The sequence below is a fragment of the Hemibagrus wyckioides genome, linkage group LG06 (genome assembly GCF_019097595.1).
Source record: "Hemibagrus wyckioides isolate EC202008001 linkage group LG06, SWU_Hwy_1.0, whole genome shotgun sequence".
NCBI classification, from domain to species: domain Eukaryota; kingdom Metazoa; phylum Chordata; class Actinopteri; order Siluriformes; family Bagridae; genus Hemibagrus; species Hemibagrus wyckioides.
Window position 1 is genome coordinate 25960123 of NC_080715.1, and position 27714 is coordinate 25987836.

A 27714-nucleotide genomic window follows, 5' to 3' on the forward strand; every position below is an offset into this window, starting at 1 on the left:
TGTGAGGACGGTTTCAGTATGTAATCTGTAATCTGTGATGTGAGGACGGTTTCAGTATGTAATCTGTAATCTGTGATGTGAGGACGGTTTCAGTATGTAATCTGTAATCTGTGATGTGAGGACGGTTTCAGTATGTAATCTGTAATCTGTGATGTGAGGACGGTTTCAGTATGTAATCTGTAATCTGTGATGTGAGGACGGTTTCAGTATGTAATCTGTAATCTGTGATGTGAGGACGGTTTCAGGTTGTAATCTGTAATCTGTGATGTGAGGACGGTTTCAGTATGTAATCTGTAATCTGTGATGTGAGGACGGTTTCAGTATGTAATCTGTAATCTGTGATGTGAGGACGGTTTCAGGTTGTAATCTGTAATCTGTGATGTGAGGACGGTTTCAGTATGTAATCTGTAATCTGTGATGTGAGGACGGTTTCAGGTTGTAATCTGTGATGTGCGGACAGTTTCAGTGTGTAATATGTGATGGGAGGTTGGTTTCAGTGTGTAATCTCTGATGTGAGGACGGTTTCAGTGTGTAATCTGTGATGTGAGGTTGGTTTCAGTGTGTAATCTCTGATGTGAGGACGGCTTCAGTGTGTAATCTGTGATGTGAGGACAGTTCCAATGTGTAATCTGTGATGTGAGGACAGTTCCAATGTGTAATCTGTGATGTGAGGACGGTTTCAGTGTGTAATCTGTGATGTGAGGACGGTTTCAGTGTGTAATCTGTGATGTGAGGATGGTTTCAGTGTGTAATCTGTAATCTGTGATGTGAGGACGGTTTCAGTGTGTAATCTGTAATCTGTGATGTGAGGACGGTTTCAGTATGTAATCTGTAATCTGTGATGTGAGGACGGTTTCAGGTTGTAATCTGTAATCTGTGATGTGAGGACGGTTTCAGTATGTAATCTGTAATCTGTGATGTGAGGACGGTTTCAGTATGTAATCTGTGATGTGAGGACAGTTTCAGGTTGTAATCTGTGATGTGCGGACAGTTTCAGTGTGTAATCTGTGATGTGAGGATGGTTTCTGTGTGTAATCTATGATGTGAGGACAGTTTCAGTGTGTAATCTGTGATGTGAGTACGGTTTCAGTGTGTAATCTATGATGTGAGAACGGTTTCTGTGTGTAATCTGTGATGTGAGGACGGTTTCTCTGTGTAATCTGTGATGTGAGGACAGTTCCAATGTGTAATCTATGATGTGAGGACAGTTTCAGTGTGTAATCTGTGATGTGAGGACAGTTTCAGTGTGTAATCTGTGATGTGAGGACAGTTTCAGTGTGTAATCAGTGATGTGAGGACAGTTTCAGTGTGTAATCTGTGATGTGATGACAGTTTCAGTGTGTAATCTGATGTGAGGACAGTTTCATTGTGTAATCTGTGATGTGAGGATGGTTTCTGTGTGTAATCTATGATGTGAGGACAGTTTCAGTGTGTAATCTGTAGACATTTCTAACTCTGCTACTCAGTTCCTGGATCAGACTGGAGGCTGAGACGATGTGCAGCTTGTGATGTGCTGCTGTATTGGTGTGGAAGCGCATCACAGCTGTACCTGTGAAATGAGATTCATCACCTCACTTCCCTCCTCAGCTGAACTCTGACCTCATGCCTCGGAGCTGTTTATTACACCACTGCTGTTTATTCAGACACGCTGCAGTGAGCGCTAACTGAAGCGGATTATTGTTCTGAAGTGTTTTATTCTTTATTCCTCTTACACTCCCCTTACTGCACTCTGCGCTTTCCTTCTCTCAGCAGAAGTGAATAAGACACACCTTTCACTTCTTCACTTCATTTAGCAGTAAATGTTAGAATGTGGTCCTGACTAGGGTGCTGTGGTGTACGCAGGAAATAAACACAAAGTGGACAAATGTCAGGATGGTAACAACTCCACAGAGTGTGTAAGTGTAACACTGAGTGTGTAAGTGTAACCCTATGTGTCTAAGTGTAACACTGAGTGTGTGTAATTGTAACACTGAGTGTAAGTATAACACTGAGTGTGTGTAAGTGTAACACTGAGTGTGTGTAAGTGTAACACTGAGTGTGTGTAAGTGTAACACTGAGTGTGTGTAAGTGTAACACTGAGTGTGTACTGTAAGTGTAACACTGAGTGTAAGTGTAACACTCAGTGTGTGTAAGTGTAACACTGAGTGTGTAAGTGTAACACTGTGTGTGTACTGTAAGTGTAACACTGTGTGTTACACTGAGTGTGTAATTGTAACACTGTGTGTCTAAGTGTAACACTGTGTGTCTAAGTGTAACACTGACTGTGTAACACTGTGTGTGTAAGTGTAACACTGAGTGTGTATAAGTGTAACACTGACTGTGTAACACTGAGTGTGTAAGTGTAACACTGACTGTGTAACACTGTGTGTCTAAGTGTAACACTGACTGTGTAACACTGAGTGTGTATAAGTGTAACACTGTGTGTCTAAGTGTAACACTGACTGTGTAACACTGAGTGTGTAAGTGTAACACTGACTGTGTAACACTGTGTGTCTAAGTGTAACACTGAGTGTGTATAAGTGTAACACTGTGTGTCTAAGTGTAACACTGACTGTGTAACACTGTGTGTCTAAGTGTAACACTGACTGTGTAACACTGAGTGTGTAAGTGTAACACTGACTGTGTAACACTGTGTGTCTAAGTGTAACACTGAGTGTGTATAAGTGTAACACTGTGTGTCTAAGTGTAACACTGACTGTGTAACACTGTGTGTGTAAGTGTAACACTGACTGTGTAACACTGTGTGTCTAGGTGTAACACTGAGTGTGTATAAGTGTAACACTGTGTGTCTAAGTGTAACACTGACTGTGTAACACTGTGTGTCTAAGTGTAACACTGACTGTGTAACACTGTGTGTGTAAGTGTAACACTGTGTGTGTAAGTATAACACTGACTGTGTGTAAGTACAACACTGTGTGTGTAAGTATAACACTGTGTTTAAGTGTAACACTGAGTGTGTGTAAGTGTAACACTGAGTGTAAGTATAACACTGTGTGTAAGTGTAACACTGTGCGTTACACTGAGTGTGTAACACTGTGTGTGTAAGTGTAACACTGTGTGTAAGTGTAACACTGTGTGTGTAAGTGTAACACTGTGTAAGTGTAACACTGTGTAAGTGTAACACTGAATGTGTAAGTGTAACACTGTGTGTAAGTGTAACAATGTGTGTGTAAGTGTAACAATGTGTTACACTGAGTGTGTAAGTGTAACACTGTGTGTGTAAGTGTAACACTGTGTGTAAGAGTAACACTGACTGTGTAAGTGTAATACTGAGTGTGTGTAAGTGTAACACTGTGTGTGTAAGTGTAACACTGACTGTGTAAGTGTAATACTGAGTGTGTGTAAGTGTAACACTGTGTGTGTAAGTGTAACACTGACTGTGTAAGTGTAATACTGAGTGTGTGTAAGTGTAACACTGACTGTGTAAGTGTAATACTGAGTGGTTGTAAGTGTAACACTGACTGTGTGTAAGTGTAACACTGTGTGTAAGTGTAATACTGAGTGGTTGTAAGTGTAACACTGACTGTGTAAGTGTAATACTGAGTGTGTGTAAATGTAACACTGACTGTGTAAGTGTAATACTGAGTGTGTGTAAGTGTAACACTGACTGTGTAAGTGTAATACTGAGTGTGTGTATGTGTAACACTGTGTGTGTAAGTGTATTACTGAGTGGTTGTAAGTGTAACACTGAGTGTGTGTAAGTGTAACACTGTGTGTGTAAGTGTAATACTGAGTGGTTGTAAGTGTAACACTAACTGTGTAAGTGTAATACTGAGTGTGTGTAAGTGCAACACTGACTGTGTAAGTGTAACACTGAGTGTGTGTAAGTGTAACACTGACTGTGTAAGTGTAATACTGAGTGGTTGTAAGTGTAACACTGTGTGTGTGTAAGTGTAATACTGAGTGGTTGTAAGTGTAACACTGACTGTGTAAGTGTAATACTGAGTGTGTGTAAGTGTAACACTGACTGTGTAAGTGTAATACTGAGTGGTTGTAAGTGTAACACTGTGTGTGTAAGTGTAATACTGAGTGGTTGTAAGTGTAACACTGACTGTGTAAGTGTAATGCTGAGTGTGTGTATGTGTAACACTGACTGTGTAAGTGTAATACTGAGTGTGTGTATGTGTAACACTGACTGTGTAAGTGTAATACTGAGTGTGTGTAAGTGTAACACTGAGTGTGTAAGTGTAACACTGAGTGTGTATAAGTGTAACACTCAGTGTGTGTAAGTGTAACACTGTGTGTAAGTGTAACACTGAGTGTGTAAGTGTAACACTGAGTGTGAAAGTGTAACACTGAGTGTGTAAGTGTAACACTGTGTTTAAGTGTAACACTGAGTGTGTAAGTGTAACACTGTGTTTAAGTGTAACACTGAGTGTGTAAGTGTAACACTGTGTTTAAGTGTAACACTGAGTGTGAAAGTGTAACACTGAGTGTGTAAGTGTAACACAGTGTGAAAGTGTAACACTGAGTGTGTAAGTGTAACACTGAGTGTGTAAGTGTAACACAGTGTGAAAGTGTAACACTGAGTGTGTAAGTGTAACACTGTGTTTAAGTGTAACACTGAGTGTGTAAGTGTAACACTGAGTGTGAAATTGTAACACTGTGTGTAAGTGTAACACTGAGTGGTTGTAAGTGTAATACTGAGTGTGTGTATGTGTAACACTGACTGTGTAAGTGTAATACTGAGTGGTTGTAAGTGTAACACTGACTGTGTAAGTGTAATACTGAGTGGTTGTAAGTGTAACACTGACTGTGTAAGTGTAATACTGAGTGTGTGTAAGTGTAACACTGAGTGTGTGTAAGTGTAAAACTGTGTTTAAGTGTAAAACTGAGTGTGTAAGTGTAACACTGTGTTTAAGTGTAACACTGAGTGTGTAAGTGTAACACTGTGTTTAAGTGTAAAACTGAGTGTGTAAGTGTAACACTGAGTGTGTGTAAGTGTAAAACTGACTGTGTAAGTGTAACACTGAGTGTGTGTAAGTGTAACACTGAGTGTGTAAGTGTAACACTGAGTGTGTGTAAGTGTAACACTGAGTGTGTAAGTGTAACACTGAGTGTGTGTAAGTGTAACACTGAGTGTAAGTGTAACACTGAGTGTGTAAGTGTAACACTGTGTTTAAGTGTAACACTGAGTGTGAAATTGTAACACTGTGTGTAAGTGTAACACTGAGTGTGAGTGTAACACTGTGTTTGTGTAACACTGAGTGTGAAATTGTAACATTGTGTGTAAGTGTAACACTGAGTGTGAGTGTAGCACTGTGTTTAAGTGTAACACTGAGTGTGAGTGTAACACTGTGTGTAAGTGCAACACTGAGTGTGAGTGCAACACTGTGTTTAAGTCTAACACTGAGTGTGTAAGTGTAACACTGTGTTTAAGTGTAACACTGAGTGTGAAATTGTAACACTGTGTGTAAGTGTAACACTGAGTGTGAGTGTAACACTGAGTGTGAAATTGTAACACTGTGTGTAAGTGTAACACTGAGTGTGAGTGTAGCACTGTGTTTAAGTGTAACACTGAGTGTGAGTGTAACACTGTGTGTAAGTGCAACACTGAGTGTGTAAGTGTAACACTGAGTGTGTAAGTGTAACACTGAGTGTGAAAGTGTAACACTGAGTGTGTGTAAGTGTAACACTGAGTGTGTATAAGTGTAACACTGAGTGTGTGTAAGTGTAACACTGAGTGTGTAAGTGTAACACTGTGTGTAAGTTTAACACTGAGTGTGTAAGTGTAACACTGAGTGTGAGTGTAACACTGTGTTTAGGTGTAACACTGAGTGTGAAAGTGTAACACTGAGTGTGTAAGTGTAACACTGAGTGTGTAAGTGTAACACTGTGTTTAAGTGTAACACTGAGTGTGAGTATAACAGTGTGTAAGTGTAACACTGTGTTTAGGTGTAACACTGAGTGTGAAAGTGTAACACTGAGTGTGTAAGTGTAACACTGAGTGTGTAAGTGTAACACTGAGTGTGTAAGTGTAACACTGTGTTTAAGTGTAACACTGAGTGTGAGTATAACAGTGTGTAAGTGTAACACTGAGTGTGAGTGTAACACTGTTTGAGTGTAACACTGTTTAAGTGTAACACTGAGTGAGTGTAACACTGAGTGTGTGTAAGTGTAACACTGAGTGTAAGTGTAACACTGAGTGTGTAAATGTAACACTGAGTGTGTAAGTGTAACACTGTTTAAGTGTAACACTGAGTGTGAAAGTGTAACACTGAGTGTGTAAGTGTAACACTGTGTTTAAGTGTAACACTGAGTGTGTAAGTGTAACACTGTGTTTAAGTGTCACACTGAGTGTGAAATTGTAACACTGTGTGTAAGTGTAACACTGAGTGTGAGTGTAACACTGTTTAAGTGTAACACTGAGTGTGAGTGTAACACTGTGTGTAAGTGCAACACTGAGTGTGAGTGTAACACTGTGTTTAAGTGTAACACTGAGTGTGAGTGTAAAACTGACTGTGTAAGTGTAACACTGAGTGTGTGTAAGTGTAACACTGAGTGTGTGTAAGTGTAACACTGAGTGTGTGTAAGTGTAACACTGTGTAAGTGTAACACTGAGTGTGTGTAAGTGTAACACTGAGTGTGTGTAAGTGTAACACTGAGTGTGAAAGTGTAACACTGAGTGTGTGTAAGTGTAACACTGAGTGTGAAAGTGTAACACTGAGTGTGTGTAAGTGTAACACTGAGTGTGTAAGTGTAAAACTGACTGTGTAAGTGTAACACTGAGTGTGAAATTGTAACACTGTGTGTAAGTGTAACACTGAGTGTGTAAGTGTAACACTGTGTTTAAGTGTAACACTGAGTGTGTAAGTGTAACACTGTGTGTAAGTGTAACACTGTGTTTAAGTGTAACACTGAGTGTGAAATTGTAACACTGTGTGTAAGTGTAACACTGAGTGTGAGTGTAACACTGTGTTTAAGTGTAACACTGAGTGTGAGTGTAACACTGTGTGTAAGTGTAACACTGAGTGTGAGTGTAACACTGTGTGTAAGTGCAACACTGAGTGTGAGTGTAACACTGTGTTTAAGTCTAACACTGAGTGTGAGTGTAACACTGCGTGTAAGTGCAACACTGTGTTTAAGTGTAACACTGAGTGTGTAAGTGTAACACTGAGTGTGAGTGTAACACTGTTTAAGTGTAACACTGAGTGTGAGTGTAACACTGTTTAAGTGTAACACTGAGTGTGAGTGTAACACTGTTTAAGTGTAACACTGAGTGTGAGTGTAACACTGTGTGTAACACTGAGTGTGAGTGTAACACTGTTTAAGTGTAACAGAGTGTGAGTGTAACACTGAGTGTGTAAGTGTAACACTGAGTGTGAGTGTAACACTGTGTTTAAGTGTAATACTGAGTGTGAGTGTAACACTGTGTGTAAGTGTAACACTGAGTGTGAGTGTAACACTGTGTTTAAGTGTAATACTGAGTGTGAGTGTAACACTGTGTGTAAGTGTAATACTGAGTGTGAGTGTAACACTGTGTGTAAGTGTAACACTGAGTGTGAGTGTAACACTGTGTTTAAGTGTAATACTGAGTGTGAGTGTAACACTGTGTGTAAGTGTAATACTGAGTGTGAGTGTAACACTGTGTGTAAGTGTAACACTGAGTGTGAGTGTAACACTGTGTGTAAGTGTAACACTGAGTGTGAGTGTAACACTGTGTGTAAGTGTAACACTGAGTGTGAGTGTAACACTGAGTGTAAGTGTAACACTGAGTGTGTAAGTGTAACACTGAGTGTGTAAGTGTAAAACTGAGTGTGAGTGTAAAACTGAGTGTGAGTGTAACACTGAGTGTGAGTGTAACACTGAGTGTGTAAGTGTAAAACTGAGTGTGAGTGTAAAACTGAGTGTGAGTGTAACACTGAGTGTGAGTGTAACACTGAGTGTGAGTGTAACACTGTGTTTAAGTGTAACACTGTGTGTGTAAGTGTAACACTGAGTGTGTAAGTGTAACACTGAGTGTGTAAGTGTAACACTGACTGTGTGTGTGTGTAACATTGAGTGTGTGTGTGTAATGTTGTGTGTGTTATACCCTACCTGAAGTACTAGCAGTAATAGTCTCTCTCTCTCTCTCTCTCTCTCTCTCTCATCTCTCTGGTGTGATTATCAGGATTGGAATGTTGTAAATGTTATTAACAGACAGATAAAAAGTAATTTAGATAAACAATAACAACAAATGAAACATTATTATTGTTATTATTATTAATATATACATTATTATTATACATTATTATTATTATTATTATTATTATTATTATTATTATTATTGTTGTTGTTATTATTATTATTATTATTATTATTATTATTATATATTATTATTGTTGTTATTATTATTATTATTATTATTATTATTATTATTATTATTGATTAAACATGATAAATTTGCACATGTATTGCAGAAAGATCTGCAGTCTCCTTAGCTATCGAAAATATTATAATACATAGGATTAGATTAAACTAGATTAGGATTAGATTTGAGATGATTTGTGTGTCTTCCTGCAGGTTCTCTAAACTACAGCTCAGTTTCAGAGAGAAGTTTAAGACGTCTGTCTCTCTTTCTGTCTCTCACACGATTTGTCACTCATTACTAATTTAAGTGCATATTTTTGCTGAGAGGGAGTGAGTCAGTGATCTCTTATTTACACTGCAAGAGAGAGAGAGAGAGAGAGAGAGCAAGCGAGCAGAGGGAAGACAGGAGGATGGATATAAGGATGCGGAGAGCAGGACAGACAAAAATAAAAAAAAAATTACTTAAACAGGGGTAGGGAAAGAAGGAGAGAGAGAGAAAGATTAAAAGGACAGAAGAGAAGGAAGAGGAGAAGAGAAGAAGAAAACAGGAGAGAGAAGTTGGTGAGAGAGAGAGAGAGAGAGAGAGAGAGAGAGAGAGAGAGAGAAACATAAATGAGGATCGAGCAAGAGGAAAAGAAAAGCAGGAGCAATAACGATCCATCATACCAAAGTGATGCAAAGGTCACATAAACACACACACACACAGGCTCATTAAACAGGCATGATGCCTCTCTAATATGCATCACCTTTTTCTCAGATTCACACACACACACACACACACACACGTTTGACATGGTGTTTCAAAATAATACAGCATCATCATAAATCAGGAGAGAAAGAGAAAATATCTTGAAAATTAACTAAAAAGAGAAGGAAGGAAGCAAGTAAGAAAGGAAGGAAGGAAGGAAGGAAGGAGGGAGGTAAGGAAGAGATGGAAGAGAAGGAAAAAAGAGAAGGAAGGAAGAGGTGGATAGATGGAAGGAAGGAAGGAAGGAAGGAAGGAAGAGAAAGAAAGGAAGATAAGGATGGAGGTGTGCCCTGTGTCCAGGTAAAAAGGGTAACTACCTGGCGGTCAGTTTGATGTGAAGTCTCTTTATCTCCATCATCATGTTTTATGTAACAGACTCCTCATCAGAGCAGTTCACATTTATCTCATGTTATATAGCTGAGTGTTAAGGGCCTTGCTCAGGGGCCCAGCAGCAGCTTGGTGTTCTTGGGATTTAAACTCACAACCTTTCACACAGTATCCCACCTTACCCACTTAGCTACCACATACCCCCTCACGTATTTTGTTTGTTTGTTCTGTTCTCTGTAGAATGTCCCTCAGCTGCCTTGTGGCAAGGCGCTCTACAGCTACGAGGGCAAAGAGCCTGGTGACCTCAAGTTCAACAAGGGTGACATCATCATCCTGCGACGGAAAGTGGACGAGAACTGGTACCACGGAGAGCTGAACGGCAGCCACGGCTTCCTGCCGGCGAGCTACGTGCAGTGCATCAGGCCGCTGTCGCAAACGCCACCGCAGGGGAAAGCGCTCTACGACTTCGAGATGAAGGACAAAGAGCAGGACAAAGACTGCCTCGCCTTCGCAAAGGTACTCTCTACTCCACCTACCTCTGTGCACTGACCAATGGTGCTGTTTAACCTGGGAAAGAAAGAAAGCGAAACATTAGGAAGAGATTAGATGTGCACACAGCCTTCACAGGAAACATGGAAACTGCAGAGTGCAGAGAGAAGTAATGAAGAACACAGAGAACATAGAACACAGAACAGGAGAACATAGAACAGGAGAACACAGAACAGGAGAATATAGAACACAGAACAGGAGAACATAGAACAGGAGAACACAGAACAGGAGAACATAGAACACAGTACAGGAGAACATACAACACAGACCAGGAGAACACAGAACAGGAGAACATAGAACACAGACCAGGAGAACACAGACCAGGAGAACATAGAACACAGACCAGGAGAACATAGAACACAGACCAGGAGAACATAGAACACAGAACTGGAGAATTTTCTCCCAGAGCAACAATATCCACAGACACAATGTGCAGGAGATGGAGTGATGACATCACTGTGGAGCAACACCCTCTGTGAAGACCAGAGACAGCTCTGTATCAATCCTAACAATCATTATTCATTTTCCTTTATGAGTGAAATTCATTTCTACAACAATTAAAAGTCATTCTTCAGTGTGTTACTACTGCTGAGAAGACACCAGTGTATCCTCCAGTTCATTAGTGAGAGGACTGAGTGAAATGTGTGGAGATTGATGGAGTCTTGATGGAGAAATGGAGGATAAGTGAAGAAATTAAATGTGTCCTTGGAGGTGCAGTGAGGCTGAGACTCTCGCTGTGGAACACCTGATTTATATTCCAGGCCTCCTTATCTTCACTTCAGACACCTGTGTGTGTGTGTGCGTGCGCGTGTGTTGTCTCTGGAGGAAACGGATGCTGGAGAAGGGCAGCTGGACGCTCCAGAGCACAGAGAGTATTCATGAGAGATGGGGGGGGGGGCAAGAGATTGGGGGTGAGAGAGACACAGAGAGAGAGAGAGAGAGAGAGAGAGAGAGAGAGAGTGGGGGTTAAGAGAGAGGGAGAGAGAGAGAGACACTGAGGACGAGAGAGGAAGAGAGAGGGAGGTGGGGGGAAAGAGGGAGAGAGAGGAAGTGGGGAGAGGGAGGAGGGAGAATTTCTGGTCTACATTGAGACAGAGTTAATGAGACATTTAGGCTTTGATGTAAATAACATTTATAAGTAATACTGATAGTAGTGTTAGTAATTTAAGTAATAATAGTAGGGTTGTAATGTGGTAGAGTTAGTAATGTTAGTAAAACTAGGATTAGTAATATTAGTCGTGTTAGTAATGGTAGTGATGTTAGTAGTGTTAGTGTTAGGAATATTAGTAGCGTTAGGAATGGTAGTAGAAGTAGGGTTAGTAATATTAGTAGTGTTAGTAATGGTAGTGATGTTAGTAGCGTTAGTGTTAGTAATATTAGCAGTGTTAGTAATGGTAGTAATATTAATAGTGATAGTATTAGTAATATTAATAGTGTTAGTGTTCGTAATATTAGTAGTGTTAGTGTTAGTAATATTAGTAGCAGTAGTCCACAGAATCGTCTTGTGTATGGAACCGATCTGCAGTGTGAGCAGGAGAGTGTGCGTGAGAGTTTTATTGTCTGATGTGATATTAAATATGTAGCTCAAAATGTAATTAATAGCATCATTTCTTTAAGGAAGATGAGAATGACAGCACTGCAGTCAGAGATAATAAAACTATGAGCTCCACTGATTAAAGTGATCTGTAAGAGCAGCATTGGAGTGCTAGGTCAGCTTATCATTCACACCTCAGTGTGTTCTCTTTACAGGAAAGAGCTTCACTTCACCAGCTCGGAACACCAGATACATTATTATTTCATCACCTCCACTCAGTATCTCATGGCTACACGAAGTCAGTACAAGCGTCTGTCTGAGCAGGATATAAAAATAAAAACATATAGATGTAGGATGTAAGAGAAATGATGCGCTGGATCATGTGCTGTTCTGTCTGCTGGTGAACAGTGAGTGTGGAAGCCATGCTGTTAAAATAAACCAGTGATTAATGTGACATGACATCACTGTTAGAGGAATAATCATGCACTAATACACTGGATTCTCATTCATCATATCCTTCCTTATTTTCTTTTTTAAATAAACGCCGTTGCTTTCTTCACTAGATATTTTCTCTCCCTGATTTCAGGAGGTGAGTGTCAGTGTTCTTGTCAAAGATCTTGTATTCGATAAATCTGGCAACCTCAGAGACATGAGCTACACACAGGTGATTAGTGTAATCTGAATGAGCAGGCCAGAAGATTGGACTTAACACGACTCTGCAACTCTCCTTGAGGAAACTTCTGGACTTCAGTGGACTGGACAGATGTAGAGCTGAGGTGAAAGGAGATCTGGGGTTGAAATGATAGAGACTTTAAAGATATAAGACACAGAGTGTAGGAGTAACTTTACTCTCCGCCTTCTGCATTTTAATAAGTTTAATGTTAAAGAGATTTTAAATACGGAGGCTTCAGTTACTTTCTCCTGAGAGAATGAAGTCAGTGTGGAGCAGAGGAACTGGAGAAAAAGAGGAGAAAAAGAGGTGGGATGACTGATTTACTCACAGACAGAGTGTTTGACTCTTAGTGCAGGTGTGTGTGTGTGTGTGTGTGTGAGAACAAAAAAAGCCTTGTGTGTACTCTTGGATCAAATCAAATCAAATCTTGTTTCCTGCCATCTGTTTGGCTCAGTTTATATGCAAGCACACACACACAGACATACAGACTCACACACACACACACACACACAGCTCAGCTATATGAGCCACACACACTGCATTAGGTGTTTTTTCAACAGGAAGTCTGACTCACTGTCATAAATTTGATATAAATGGAAAAAAGATGGAAATGAAAGTTTAGCTTGGATCGTTTATGATAAAAGGTTTATGAGGAGAGATTTATCAAATGGATCAAATTTCTAATTTTTCCCCCTTTTTTACACTTTCTCTCTCATCTTCCAGGAAAAAAAAGCATTTTTTAATGCAATATAAACAGATAAAACTCAAAACTCAGGTTTGACCTACAGATCCTGGAGCTGCTTCGGTGTTCTGATTAATAATTGTTTATGGTTTGTAATAAATATTTTATTTAAACACACACTTCTCAGGCAGAGCCTTAGTCTGGAATCATCAATACAAACCTCAACACTTATCAGAAACCTGCTGGAAACATCGTGGCTGCCAATGAAACTCATTTGAAAGGTGAAAAGCTTCTTCATGACTGGATTCTGAGGTCATGTGCCAGGTTTGTGGTCCACTGTAGGAGGTGGGGTTATGCTCAAATACCTGTCTCAAGCTGAAATTTTGTACTTCAGCCAATCAGATTTCAGCAGGTCATAACATTGAGTCCAGAAACCTGATGTTCATCTGCTCTCACTTTATCGTTCTGTGGAACCGGGAGCTTGGACTCCTGCAGAAAAACTCACAGGTCACATGTTTGTTTAAATATTAAATACGCCACATGGATTTATTCTGTCTGTCTCACGGTCACACAAATGACCTTATTAAACACTTTCCTTCCTCTAGGATGAGATTCTGACGGTGATCCGCCGAGTGGATGAAAACTGGGCCGAAGGCATGCTGGGAGATAAGATCGGCATTTTTCCCATCCTCTACGTGGAGGTGAGCGACAGACAAACTCCTGCCAGCATGGGCTTAAAAGAGAAGTTCAGTTCCAGAACAAAAATCTACAGATAATTTCCTCACCCCCTCATCATCCAAGATGTTCATGTCTTTCTTTCTTCAGTCTTTTCAAAAAACGTCATTTCTAAGGAAATGATGTTTTTTGAGGAAAACATTTCAGGATTTTTCTCCATATAGTGGACTTCGATGGTCATCTTCTTTAATTCAGAAAACTACTTCTAGGAATAGATGAGTGTGTTTTTATCAAACTTTACTACTCAAACACCAGACTAGCTTATGCAGTGCTGTATCCCAGAATGCATCAGATGAAGAGTGAGTGGGGGAATAAACCCTCCGGGGCGTGAAGTTCACCCGAGTCTTTTCATCAGAACAGCGCTCTCATTAAAGCACTGAAGCATTGCATTATAGGAGCAACAGGATCAGGCATCTACAGCAATTTTCCACAACACGTAATTGTACTTCAGTCTCGCTTTATTGTCATCTCTGCAGATCTTCTGCTCATCCATCGCTCCACGCTGGAGGGGAGTAAAAAAAAGGGTAAATGATAGACGGCCATAATGGATATTGATTACAAACGCTCAAATTACATGGAGCTTCATCACTCTGTGAAAACGCTGAAATAGAGGAGGATGGGGGGGGCGAGGGAGAGAGACAGGAAGAGAAACAGAGGGAGGGAGGGGGGGGCAAGGCAGAGAGACAGGAAGAGAAACAGATGGAGAGAGAGGGAGAGAGAGAGAGGAACAGAGGGAGAGAGAGGGAGGGAGAGAGAGAAACAGAGGGAGAGAGGGGTGAGGGATAGGGAGAGAGAGAGACAGAGAGAGTAAAGAAAGATATGGAGAGAGAATGAGAGAGAGAGTGGGGAGAGAGAGAGAGAGAGGGAGGAAAGGGGAAAGAGGTGTAACATTTTTGTGGCTTTAGTCTTTGCTGTGATCAGTTTACTGTTTGTGTAATTCACAGCTTTACATTCATGCCCTCTTTCGAAAACGTCAGCGTTTCTATAGTAACAGCTCATTCACGGGGCATGTGCTATAAATTCCACGTTATATACAATTAATACTAAATGTGTTCATTAGCAAAGAAAAATGTGTGTAACTGATAAGGTGAAGAGAGCTGCTCTGTACAGTGAGAATAGACACTGCCATGTTTCATCGACGTACTCTGACACGTACAACACAACTATCTTTAATTAATAAATATTTCTCATTATTATCAGATTGCCTTAATCAGAGTTTTAGCTAAACAGAAACATCATTCAGATTTGGTCTTTGTCCATACAGATACTGAAATTAATAACCTGTTTATTATTAATCCATCAGGGAATGTTTTATTTCAGTCCATGAAAATCACAGCAGTGTTTATCACTTCAGATCCATCCTTTTTAAGTTAGCAGGTTGATGTAAACTAAGCTCTTTAGCTAGTTATTAGTTAGCTTGGTTGTTTCATTTTAGCATGGCGGCGTATTTACGAGTACTGGACCGGAAACCCAGGAGCAGTATGAGTACTGATCATCTCTAATCAGTATTTAACACTGAACAGTGTGATTCACATCACCGCAGCAGTCTGGAAAGTTTCCTCATCTTGACGGTGTTGTATTAAAGAACACAGAGATTTCAGACTGAAAGTAATCACCTTTGTGTGTATCGACACCGTAAACTGCTGAACGATTCTAAGAGGAGTGACTCCTCATCCCGAGCGAACAGAAGCGCGCAGCGTCATACCTTCAGGAAGCAGCATGATGCAGAATAGAAATAGATTTCCGATAATGTGCTTCTTTTCCCCTCGTGATTCAGAGCTATTGTTACTGACAGCTTTTTATCCGCAGGCTGATGAGGGCTAAAAGGGTAAAAGTCCAGAGTCTAGCTTTGGGTTTTTAAATTCTTGTCAATTGAAATGATAAAAATAACCTGCTGCTAAACTCATGCAGGAAGCTAAAGGAAGTTATCAAGACGAAAGAGTCAGTTTAAGCTTATTTAATCTTTCAGTTCCAATTAGTGTTGAATTATTAAAGACGTTGGTTTTATTACTCACATTAAACATAAACTACAGATAGTTTTGAAGGTTCTGGTGTAATAAGTTTCCTTTTCACCATTAAATCTATTGAACCATTGAAACTGCAGCAAGAACAAAGCAGGAGTCAGAGTTTCACTCATTTATAACCTTATACTCATTTAAATAAAATCTCCTTCTCCTCACGCACACTCGCTCAGATCCTGACACACACTCTTGCTTTACTCCAGTGTTAAATCACACATTATTAAAAAACTTTTTTAGCATTTAACCCTTTAATATCACTTCACTTCATTACTGCAACAAAGTGAGTGCAAAATATACAGTTTTCTTCAGCTGATCTTTCTCTCTCTCTGTTTCTCTCTCTCTGTTTCTTTCTCTCTCTCACTCTGTTTCTCTCTCTCTCTCTCTCTCTCTCTCTCTCTCTCTGTTTCTCTCTCTCTCTCTTTCTCTCTCTCTCTCTCTGTCTCTCTCAGCTAAATGAAGCAGCCAAGCAGCTGATGGAGATGGATAAACCAGTCCCTGGGCCGAGTGCTGACTCAGAAACCCCAGAATCCTGCCACGGTGATGTCCATGGCGACGCCCCACGGCAACGAGCAGAAGGAAAGAAGAATGCAAAGAAGCGTCACTCCTTCACAGCACTGAGCGTCACGCAGCGCACAGCACTCGCTAACAACAACCGCCACTCCATGGAAATCAATGCGTCTGATCCCAGAGCGAGAGTCGGAGAGTACGCTCATCTTAGCTCCAGCGCTCCCACCTCACAGGTGTGTGTGTGTGTGTGTGTGTGCACGTATATGTGTGTGTTCAGGTCAAATTGTTCAGTCTTGTGACACACACATATGACAAAGTCATTAAATTATTAAATCTCCAGGACTCCTCGTTTAACCCCGGAGCAGTGGTGCAGCCTCGAGTGACTCCTACCTCTGGAGAGCTTCTTGCTGCTGCAAAAGTTCAGCTTCCTCTAAACATGTGAGTGCTGAACTCTTTCACGGCTTTACTCGGTCCAACACAACATGAATTTATGTTACTGCTGAGTGCAGGACTCTCATATGCTGGCCTCTATTATTTGTTTTGACTCTCTGACCCGTTTTGTTTTACATACACTCTCCTCTCATTTTCTACACACTGTTTGACCCTGTTTGTTTTCCACACTCTTCCTGATCCTGTGGTTTTTTACATTCGTTCTGACCCTTCAGTTTTTTTCTCTCTGACCATTTTTGTTTTCTATATTTTCTCTTTATACGCTTTGTCAGACCCCTCACTCTTTCTGACCCTTTTTGTTTTCCACATTCTGTCAGACTCTGTTTACTTCTCTCATTACTTCTTCACTGCTTGCTGTGTTTGTTAGCATACACACTCAGTTACAGCAAGAAGGCCATTAATACTGAGGTGAAATAAGGAACTGTTCACTAACACTGACAGCTTATGACAGCTTAGTGACACTAATAAACTCTCCCACTGAGTTTTGGGTCTCGCATCATTTGAGAAAAAAAAGTCCAAGGGCAAAAGATTTTCAGATGCCTGACAGATTTCAGTAAATACCAGAGACACTACAAAAAGTCTTTTTAAAAAGGCGTTGTGGGAAAGTCACGCAGCACAGAAATGAATATTCTCAACTCACAACCTGTTAAAAGTTTCCCCCTGGGAATTCAGCCAGAGTGTGGAGATCGTTTCTATGGTAACGAGGACTCAAGTCAACGTATATAAATAAATCTGATGAGATCGGACTCGAAGAGGTCACCTTCTGTGCTAACACACTCCCTCTCGGGTTCCTCATTTCACTTGTAGCTCTCCGTTAAACTCTGTCTAATCTCTCTCTTGTGGAGCTGCTGCTTGAGGCTGCTCCTCACCTACAGCAGAACCTTAAGCTGGTGAACTGAATGAAGAGGCTGCTGCTGCACCAGCTTCCTCCAAATGATTATCTTTTAATATACAGTGCATCTGGAAAGTATTCACATCACAGCGCTTCACTTTTTCCACATTTTGTTGTTACAACATTTTTACAAAATTGATTAAATTCATTATTTTCCTCACAATTCTACAAACAATACCCTATAATGATAATGTGAAAGAAGTTTGTTTGAAATATTTGCAAATTTATTAAAAATAAAAAACGAAAAAATCACATGTATATAAGTATTCACAGCCTTTGCCATGACACTCAAAATTGAGCTCAGGTGCATCCTGTTTCCACTGATCATCCTTGAGATGTTTCTGCAACTTCATTGGAGTCCACCTGTGGTGAATTCAGTTGACTTGACATGATTTGGAAACGCACACACGTGTCTATATAAGGTCCGACAGTTAACAGTGCATGTCAGAGCACAAACCAAGCCATGAAGTCCAAAGAAATTGTCTGTAGACCTCTGAGACAGAATTGTATTGAGCCAGAGATCTGGGGAATGGTACAGAAAATTTTCTGCAGCATTGAAGGTCCCAATGAGCACCATGGCCTCTATCATCCATAAATGGAAGAAGTTTTGAATCACCAGGTCTCTTCTTTGAACAGACCGCCCAGCCAAACTGAGTGATCGGGGGAGAGGGCCTTAGTTAGGGAGGTGACCAAGAACTCTATAGTCACTCTGAAAGAGTGTTTCTCTGTGGAGAGAGGAGAACTTTCCAGAAGAACAACCATCTCTGCAGCACTTCATCAATCATGCCTGTATGGTAGAGTGGCCAGATGGAAGCCACTCCTTAGTAAAAGGCACATGACAGCCTGTCTGGAGTTTGCCAAAAGGCATCTGAAGGACTCTCAGACCATAAGAAACAAAATTCTGTGGTCTGATGAAACAAAGATTGAACTCTTTGGCCTGAATGGCAAGCGTCATCTGGAGGAACCCAGGCACTGCTCATCACCTGGCCAATACCATTCCTACAGTGAAGCATGGTGGTGGAAGCATCATGCTGTGAGGATGTTTTTCAGCGGCAGGAACTGGGAGACTAGTAAGGATCGAGGGAAAGATGAATGCAGCAATGTACAGAGACATCATTGATGAAAACCTGCTCCAGAGCACTCTGGACTTCCGACGGTTCATCTTCCAAGAGGACAGCAACCCTCAGCTCACTTAAGGCTGTAATTGGTGCCAAGGGTGCTTCAACAAAGTGTTGAGCAAAGGCTGTGAATACTTATGTACATGTGATTTTTTATTTTTAATAAATTTGCAAAGATTTCAAACAAACTTCATTCATGTCATTATGGGGTATTGTTTGTCGAATTTTGAGAATAATAATTAATTTAATCCATTTCAGAATAAGGCTGTAACATAACAAAATGAGGAAAAAGTGAAGCGCATTGAATACTTTCCAGATGCACTGTATTTTTTAAAAAGTAGAGTGTCTCACGTCTGAGTGTCGGGTGACGGATTTGTTTGCAGCTACTTGGCTTTGTACGCGTATAAACCGCAGAAAGCGGATGAGCTGGAGCTGAGGAAAGGAGAGATGTACCGCGTGATGGAAAAGTGCCAAGACGGATGGTTCAAGGGAACGTCACTGCGCAGTGGTGCCTCCGGAGTTTTCCCCGGGAATTACGTCACTCCTGTATCCAGGTGAGGAAGCACTTCAAATGATCTTAAATCCTATCAAATTTATATTACAGTTATTTTATATTAAGCTCATATTATTTATTATTTTACTGTTAAATTTATCACAGTTCCCAGTAGTGATTATTATTATTATTATTATTATTATTATTATTATTATTATTATTATTATTATTATTATTATTATTCGTGATATACTTCTACGTTTCATCACATAATGTAAAATTTTCTTTATCCTTGTGATGTTTGATGGAGGAATAAAGTGATTTTTTAAGATTTGCTGATTTGTGATTATTATATCTGGAGGTGTTTATTGACCTGCTGTGTGTCCAGTGTTTGTGTAGAAGACCAGGGAAGAGTGTGTGAGGGAAGAGGAAGATATCTAGTATTGGAATTGTGTGTTGGAATGACTTTAATAAAAATTTAAAAAAAAAATAAAAAATAATAATAATAATAATAATAATAATAATAATAATAATAAAAAGGCTTTAAAATAAAGAATAAATAAATAAAAGTCATCTTGAGTCAGAAGTATAAAACTCAGCTGAATATTAGTGAATAAATATATTAATTAATTCAATAAACAAATTATGTAATAAATGAATAAATTAAGGTTTATGATGTTCACTTTGTCTCTGCTAGTAGAAAATTATTTATACTTTATTCGTATTGCATTAATAATATTTAAAAATTATGAGTACACTTTATTCTTCTTTAAATTACTGAAGCACACGGTGTGAATTTCTTCAATTGTTACTATCCTGAGATTTTCATTTAGTTGTTTTGAAACTTCATGATTTTTACTTATTTCAAAATGTCTCGTAAAGACCTGAGTCTAACAAAATAAGAGCTTCAGTGAGACAGAAAGCTAATAATCATTTCATACCTTCAGAGCTTCAGGATGAAATACATCAGAACTCCTGAGGAATATTAATAAATTTGCTGGACATTATAATCTGTCCTAATTTTATAATCCTAATAATAACGAGTCAAAAAAGTGAACATAACAATAATCACAAAAAAATTCTGTTATTTAAATCACCATCATCATCTTCATCATAACCTTCCTCCTTATCATCATTGTTATTAGCCTCATAATCATCATCATTGTCAACATCATCCTCATCATCAACCTCCTCCTCCTCATCAATCTCCTCATCATCATCCTCCTCCTCTCTGGTTCTATGAACCCAACTGGAGTGTGGAAACCTCCAGAGAAAGCGAGAGTGGAGACGGCGATACTACACAAAAACTAACCAAAACCAAACACAACCAAACAAAATAAAGGATTAAAGGGACTCTCTGCATGTTAGTGACCGTGTTCGTGTCTCTGCACTCGTTTACATTTTCCAGACTTTATTCCGTTGAACTCATCATCAAACTCAACAGACTGCTCTGTTCTTACACTCACACCTAATCCTCCTGTTAGCGATACTCTTACCATCTTCCTGCTAGCATTTGGTGCTACAGTAAACAATTTATTTGCAAACATCTTTCAGTTAAACATTGCAGTGTTGATAGACATGTTTATTTCAGATTTATTACCTTTGTCTTACCAGCAACAAAAATTCAGCTCATGTGGCTAACAGGGAAGAAAAGACATGGTGACAAGTTAGCATGATGTCACTTAGTCATCATTCGCATGCAGACTAAATTATTTTATTTTATTTTATTTTATTTTATTTTATTAAATGTAAGGTTTTTTTCCCATTTGGATTTTTTGTAATTAACATTTTCACACTAAAGAGTTGTATTGAAAATTTTATACAGTGACATTTACTGCACCTGATTAATTACCCTAAAGGAGTCAGACTTCATTTCAGAACCGTTCAGCATTATGTACTGAGTACTATGTACACACACACACACACACACACACAAACCATAGTTCTGTTGTGGCAAGAAATCAATACAGGTGTCCAGGGATTATGGCGGCTCCATCAATAAGTCTGTCTCAGTAACTGATGACTTGTCGGTGGCTCTGATTTTAAATATTGCTTGTTGAACACGGTTTAAAAATCCATTTACAAAAAGTACACTGTGTGTGTGTGTGTGTGTGTGTGTGTGTGTGTGAGAGGTTGTAGATTGTGTGTGTGTGTGTGTGTGTCTGTGAGAGAGAGAGAGAGAGAGAGAGAGGGATTGTAGATTGTGTGTGTGTGTGTGTGTGTGTGTGTGAGGTTGTAGATTGTGTGTGTGTGTGTCTGTGAGAGAGAGAGAGAGAGAGAGAGAGAGAGAGAGAGAGAGAGACGGATTGTAGATTGTGTGTGTGTGTGTGTGTGTGTATGTTTGTGTGAATGTGTGAGAGGTTGTAGATTGTGTGTGTGTGTGTGTGTGTGTGTATGTTTGTGTGAAAGGGGTTGTAGATTGTGTGTGTGTGTGTGTGTATGTTTGTGTGAAAGGGGTTGTAGATTGTGTGTGTGTGTGTATGTTTGTGTGAAAGGGGTTGTAGATTGTGTGTGTGTGTGTTTGTGTGAATGTGTGAGAGGTTGTAGATTGTGTGTGTGTTTGTGTGAATGTGTGTGAGAGGTTGCAGATTGTGTGTGTGTGTGTGAGTTTGTGTATGTGAGTGTATATGTGAGGGTGGGTTTGTGGGTGTGAGTGTGTGTGTGAGTTTGTGTATGTGAGTGTGGGTTTGTGGGTGTGTGTGTGTGTGTGTGAGAGAGAGAGATTGTAGATTGTGTGTGTTTGTGTGTGCGTAAGCTTGTGCGTGTATGTGCTTGTGTGTGTTTGTGTGAATGTGTGTGAGAGGTACATTGTGTGTGTGTGTGGATGTGTGTGTGTGAGTTTGTGTATGTGAGTGTATATATGAGTGTGGGTTTGTGGGTGTGAATGTGTGTGTGAGAGAGAGAGAGAGATTGTAGATTGTGTGTGTTTGTGTGTGCGTAAGCTTGTATGTGTATGTGCTTGTGTGTGTGTGTGTGAGAGAGAGAGAGAGAGAGAGAGAGAGAGAGAGGTTGTAGATTGTGTGTGTGTGTGTGTGTGTGAGTTTGTGTATGTGAGGGTATATGTGAATGTGGGTTTGTGTGTGTGTGTGTGTGAGAGAGAGAGAGAGAGAGAGAGAGAGAGAGGTTGTAGATTGTGTGTGTGTGTGTGTGTGTGTGTGAGTTTGTGTATGTGAGTGTATATGTGAATGTGGGTTTGTGTGTGTGTGTGTGTGAGAGAGAGAGAGAGAGAGAGGTTGTAGATTGTGTGTGTGTGTGTGTGTGTGTGTGTGTGAGTTTGTGTATGTGAGTGTATATGTGAATGTGGGTTTGTGTGTGTGTGTGTGTGAGAGAGAGAGAGAGAGAGAGAGAGAGAGAGAGAGAGAGGTTGTAGATTGTGTGTGTGTGTGTGTGTGTGTGTGTGTGAGAGTTTGTGTATGTGAGTGTATATGTGAATGTGTGTGTGTGAGAGAGAGAGAGAGGTTGTAGATTGTGTGTTTTTGTGTGTGCGTAAGCTTGTGCGTGTATGTGCTTGTGTGTGTGTGTGAATGTGTGTGAGAGGTTGTAGATTGTGTGTTTATGTGTGTGTGTGTGTTTGTGTGAATGTGTGTGAGAGGTTGTACATTGTGTGTGTGTGTGGATGTGTGTGTGTGAGTTTGTGTATGTGTATGTGAGTGTATATATGAGTGTGGGTTTGTGGGTGTGAATGTGTGTGTGTGTGTGTGAGAGAGAGAGAGATTGTAGATTGTGTGTGTTTGTGTGTGCGTAAGCTTGTACGTGTATGTGCTTGTGTGTGTTAGTGTGAATGTGTGTGAGAGGTTGTAGATTGTGTGTTTGTGTGTGTGAGAGAGAGAGAGAGAGAGACAACCCCATACTGGTTGTCTGGAGGTTATAGACTGGAGGTTATAGATTGTGTGTGTGTGTGAGTTTGTGTATGTGATTGTATATGTGAATGTGGGTTTGTGTGTGTGTGTGAGAGAGAGAGAGAGAGAGGTTGTAGATTGTGTGTGTGTGTGTGTGAGTTTGTGTATGTGAGTGTATATGTGAATGTGGGTTTGTGTGTGTGAGAGAGAGAGAGAGAGAGAGAGAGAGGTTGTAGATTGTGTGTGTGTGTGAGTTTGTGTATGTGAGTGTATATGTGAATGTGGGTTTGTGTGTGTGAGAGAGAGAGAGAGGTTGTAGATTGTGTGTGTGTGTGTGTGAGTTTGTGTATGTGAGTGTATATGTGAATGTGGGTTAGTGTGTGTGTGAGAGAGAGAGAGAGAGAGGTTGTAGATTGTGTGTGTGTGTGTGAGTTTGTGTATGTGAGTGTATATGTGAATGTGGGTTTGTGTGTGTGAGAGAGAGAGAGAGGTTGTAGATTGTGTGTGTGTGTGAGTCTGTGTATGTGAGTGTATATGTGAATGTGGGTTTGTGTGTGTGAGAGAGAGAGAGAGAGAGGTTGTAGATTGTGTGTGTGTGTGTGAGTTTGTGTATGTGAGTGTATATGTGAATGTGGGTTAGTGTGTGTGAGAGAGAGAGAGAGAGAGAGAGGTTGTAGATTGTGTGTGTGTGTGAGTTTGTGTATGTGAGTGTATATGTGAATGTGGGTTTGTGGGTGTGAGTGTGTGTGTGAGAGAGATTGTAGATTGTGTGTGTTTGTGTGTGCGTAAGCTTGTGCATGTGTGTGCGTTTGTGTGAATGTGTGTGAGAGGTTGTAGATTGTGTGTGTGTGTGTGTGTGTGTGTGACATGGTACAATGCTCTCTGGAGATCCACAGTCTCGGGAGATCTGATTCGCTCGTGACCTCATCACATTACTCCGCTGGTTTCAGCTCCACATCTCTAGACTGCTGTGGCAGTTTGTGTGATACAGGAACATCTGGATGTCAGTTACATCTGGATGACTGACTGACTGAGGAGAGAAACTAAATAAAAATGCTGATCATCAGGAGCAGAGAACTGAAATATCTCACACTTTGTTGTACATATAAAAACAGTCACTTAATAATGTGAAGGTTAAACAGACAGATCTGTGTGTGTGTGTGTGTGTGTGTGATTACAGAGCTCCGTTTGCAGTTGGCCAATCACGCGCCTGCCTTCCCGGGTCAGTGATTAAGCCGGTTCCCGGTTCTCCTGGGTCGCCCCGCCCCTCCAGCCCTGTCCTAATTGGTCCTGTGTCTCGCGCTGTCCCTCACATGACCACAAACCCTGCACCTTCACTGGTAACAAGTCCCACCCCTTCACTTGTCACAAGCCCCGCCCCTTCACTGTCCTCAAGCCCCGCCTCCTCTCCTCACTTGAAGAACTGCCTGCGAATGTGCAGCCAGCCACAGCTGGGTATGAAAACTGTATCACTTTATATTTTTCATTATTTCATAAGAATCAGGAGCGAAACTGAAACTTAAACCGCTTCATCTGTAAACATTGTGTGTCCATTTTGAGTGAAAACACAATCCAATAATAATATTTTTAATAATAATACTAATAATAATAATGCTTTTCTTCTCTGTCTCAGGAGGCACTCCTCACTCCTCCCCCTCTCGATCCCCCACCCCTCTGTGTACCCGCCCCTCGATGATCTCATCTCCTCAGGTTCACCCAGTAAGCTCACTCAGTTTAGGCATCCCCCATCTGAATGGGCCGGAGCCTCCGGAATGTCCGTCATCACCCAAGATGGAGGAAAAGAAAGCTGAGAAGGTGATTGGATGTCTGTCTTAAGATTATAGTTCTGTCCCTTAGTGAAATGTCAGTATTGGCCATGCCCTTTGGCCTGGGAGTGTGTGTTTGTGTGTGTGTGTGTGATGTTCTCATCTATCTGAGCATGCTCTATCTGCGAGTTATTTAAGAAATAGTGAACAGTCGTGACTCACCCGTCAGAAAGCAGTGGCTTGTTGCTAAGCAACAGAATATCAGCATTCGTAAGAAGAAAATGTAAATGTAAGACATTAGCAAAAAAAAATACTAGTAACAAAAGCTAAAAGGAAATAGGTTAGTAAATGAGTGCACTTGTTTTTTTGTTATTATTAATAATATTATTATGAATACGTCATCCTCTGATCTCCATGAACCTGAACTGATTTATTGTCATTTATTGTGATTTTTTTAAACGCTGAATATCAATAAGACACAACATCATAACTACAGTGTGCAGGGTTAGTTACACAGACCAGAGAGGTGAGACTCTCACACAAGCTGTCTCACACACACACACACACACACTGTGTGGCTCATTATGCAGCGTTAATTGGCTCTGCTCCTTACACTCACGTGCAGGAGGTGAATTCTGGAGGAACAGTTTAATAAAGTGAGAAGCTTGTAAACATGAATAAAGGTCATATACATGTAAGGGTTCTCAGAGATGACCTTTGACCTCTTAGGGAGCAAGTGTGTCTATTAAGATTGTTTAATTGTCTGTTTGCCTCCAGAAGGAAAAAAAGAGTGGCGTCCTCCTCAAACTGCTGAAGAAGAAGTCTCGCTCGCCGCCGTCCTCGTCCCCGACTCATGACCCTACGTCCTCTTCGTCCTCGTCCTCCACCTCCTCCTCATCTTCTGCAGCCATTCACGGAGCCACGGCGGCAGATTTCCAGGTGTTTAGCCGCGCCGGCTCGTGCCCCATCGAGAGCGACATGCAGGGAGCCGCCGGAATCGAACCTCTTAACAGGAAGTGCGGCTCGCTCGACCTCGACCTGGCGCCGCGACAGCCGTTCTTCTCTCCTACTTCCTCTTCCTCATCCTCCACTTCCTGTTCCGCGATGCTGGCCATCCGTCCTGAACCCAAACCTTTATCTCGTGAGAGGTGTGTCGTCAGGAATCCTCAGGAGTGCTGGTTAACACCAGAAACACACACATACATATTCTTACAAACACACACACACACACACACATATTCTTACACACACGCACACACACTTCACAGATCACACACGCACGCAATGCTTTTTAACTAATCACAGGGATTAGTCACTTTTCAGATTTTTGCATTTTATAGTGAACTTAACAGTAAACACTGCACACTGCACACTAACACACACACACAAACAAACACACACAAACAAACACACACACACTACTGTGTCTAAAATAATGGGACACTGAATAATATTCAGTGAAATTAATCCAGATCTCAGCAGCGACTCTCATTTCCCAGAAGTGTGTGTATCTAGCAGATTGACCACACATATGATTCAGGTCACATGACCTTTTCCCCAGTCGTTAGCCTGTGTAAATGCTAGTATTCTAAGTATTCAGTGTCAGAGCTTCTAAAAAACTCAGAAGCTGTGATTCTCTTCATTTCCTCAGATATCGCGCCGTGGTGCCGTATCCTCCTCAGAGCGATGCTGAGATCGAGCTGAAGCAGGGCGACATCGTCTTCGTGCACAAGAAGCGTGATGATGGCTGGTATAAGGGAACGCTGCAGCGCACCGGCCGCACCGGTCTTTTCCCCGGCAGCTTCGTCGAGAGCTTCTGAGGATTCAGAGAAAAAAAAAACACAACCTCAGCAAAGTTTATAGTTTCACCCGGAGCCTGTGAGCGCTCAGAACAGTGAATAAAAAAAATTCCAACAGCTTGACGAATGTTTGTGGAAGAAAAAAGGTATACAGAGTTTCTGCGTTTAAAAAAAATGTTAAAAAAAATCAAACATCTCGGAGGCGAAATGGTTCACTGAGTCTCCGGTAACGCAAGGAAGGTTTCTCTGCTCCATCGTCTGTTCAGACTGATACCTCAGAGTCACCGTCCACTGCACAGTCAGTCAACAAGCACAATGGACTTTACACACTCATACACACACACATACACACACATCACAACAATGCCTTTCACATGAGGAACCTGAGGAATGTTTGACCAAAAGCCGGCCGTCTCTTCACCTGCCGCTGTTTCGCTGTTTACACATACACAACTCCAAAATCATGATGTTTACACAACCAACTAACTCACTAACTCATACACTGATATTCCTGAAAATGTTTTTGTTTGTTTCCCGTGAAATGCTAGCAAAATATTTATAAAAAAAAAAAAAAAAAAAGGTTTAAAATGCTGACACTAAAAGGTGACGCCGTTTTCATCGTCACAGACCCACCTTTACAACAACAGCCATGTACATGTGGGCGGGGCTTAAGTCTAACTGTCCAGAACAACTTTTATAGACCAGATATCAGTGGACAGTTCCGATTAAACACGGAACGGAAATAAATGCAGATGTTCCAAGAGGCTTCAGAAGGTGAAGAGTAAAATGTGTGTGTGGTTCAGTCTGGAGGTCAGGTTAGTGTTAAACATCACTCTCCCTCTGGTCCCCCAAACTCTCCCTCTGTTCCCCCAAACTCTCACTCCGTCTCCCAAACTCTCTCTCTGGCCCTCCAAACTCTCTCTCTGGTCCCCCAAACTCTCTCTCTGTTCCCCAAACTCTCTCTGTTCCCCGAACTCTCCCTCTGTTCCCCGAAATCTCTCTCCGTCCCCCAAACTCTCCCTCTGTCCCCCAAACTATCCCTCCGTCCTCTGAACTCTCCCTCTGTCCCTGAAGCATACATTTTAGCACAAACATACACCATGACAAGGAAACAGCACCATCAGAATGCTGCAGGAATGAAGAGAAACCTCGGTTCTGCTCAGATCACACAGCTCCAACATTTAAGTGCTGATTTAAAAGTGCTGATGTTTTCATTAAGGATTTAAAATGGATTTAACAAATTTGTTAAACATGGATGAGAAACAAAGGATTTCTGTAAAAATCTCTAACAA

At 40.8% G+C, this 27714-nt stretch overlaps 1 protein-coding gene across 1 annotated transcript in view; it reads left to right on the forward strand.

Annotated features, from left to right (window-relative positions):
• LOC131355159 (E3 ubiquitin-protein ligase SH3RF3-like) overlaps nt 1–26444 on the forward strand; it is a 70512-nt gene extending 44068 nt beyond the window's left edge. The window contains exons 2-10 of the mRNA XM_058393429.1: nt 9605–9880; nt 13408–13503; nt 16008–16298; nt 16406–16503; nt 18909–19079; nt 24038–24312; nt 24491–24672; nt 25401–25771; nt 26275–26444. Coding sequence (XP_058249412.1) covers nt 9605–9880; nt 13408–13503; nt 16008–16298; nt 16406–16503; nt 18909–19079; nt 24038–24312; nt 24491–24672; nt 25401–25771; nt 26275–26443 — 1929 coding nt within the window. The 3' untranslated portion in view covers nt 26444. The remainder of the gene's footprint in view (nt 1–9604; nt 9881–13407; nt 13504–16007; nt 16299–16405; nt 16504–18908; nt 19080–24037; nt 24313–24490; nt 24673–25400; nt 25772–26274) is intronic.
• Nucleotides 26445–27714: the final 1270 nt, after the last annotated feature.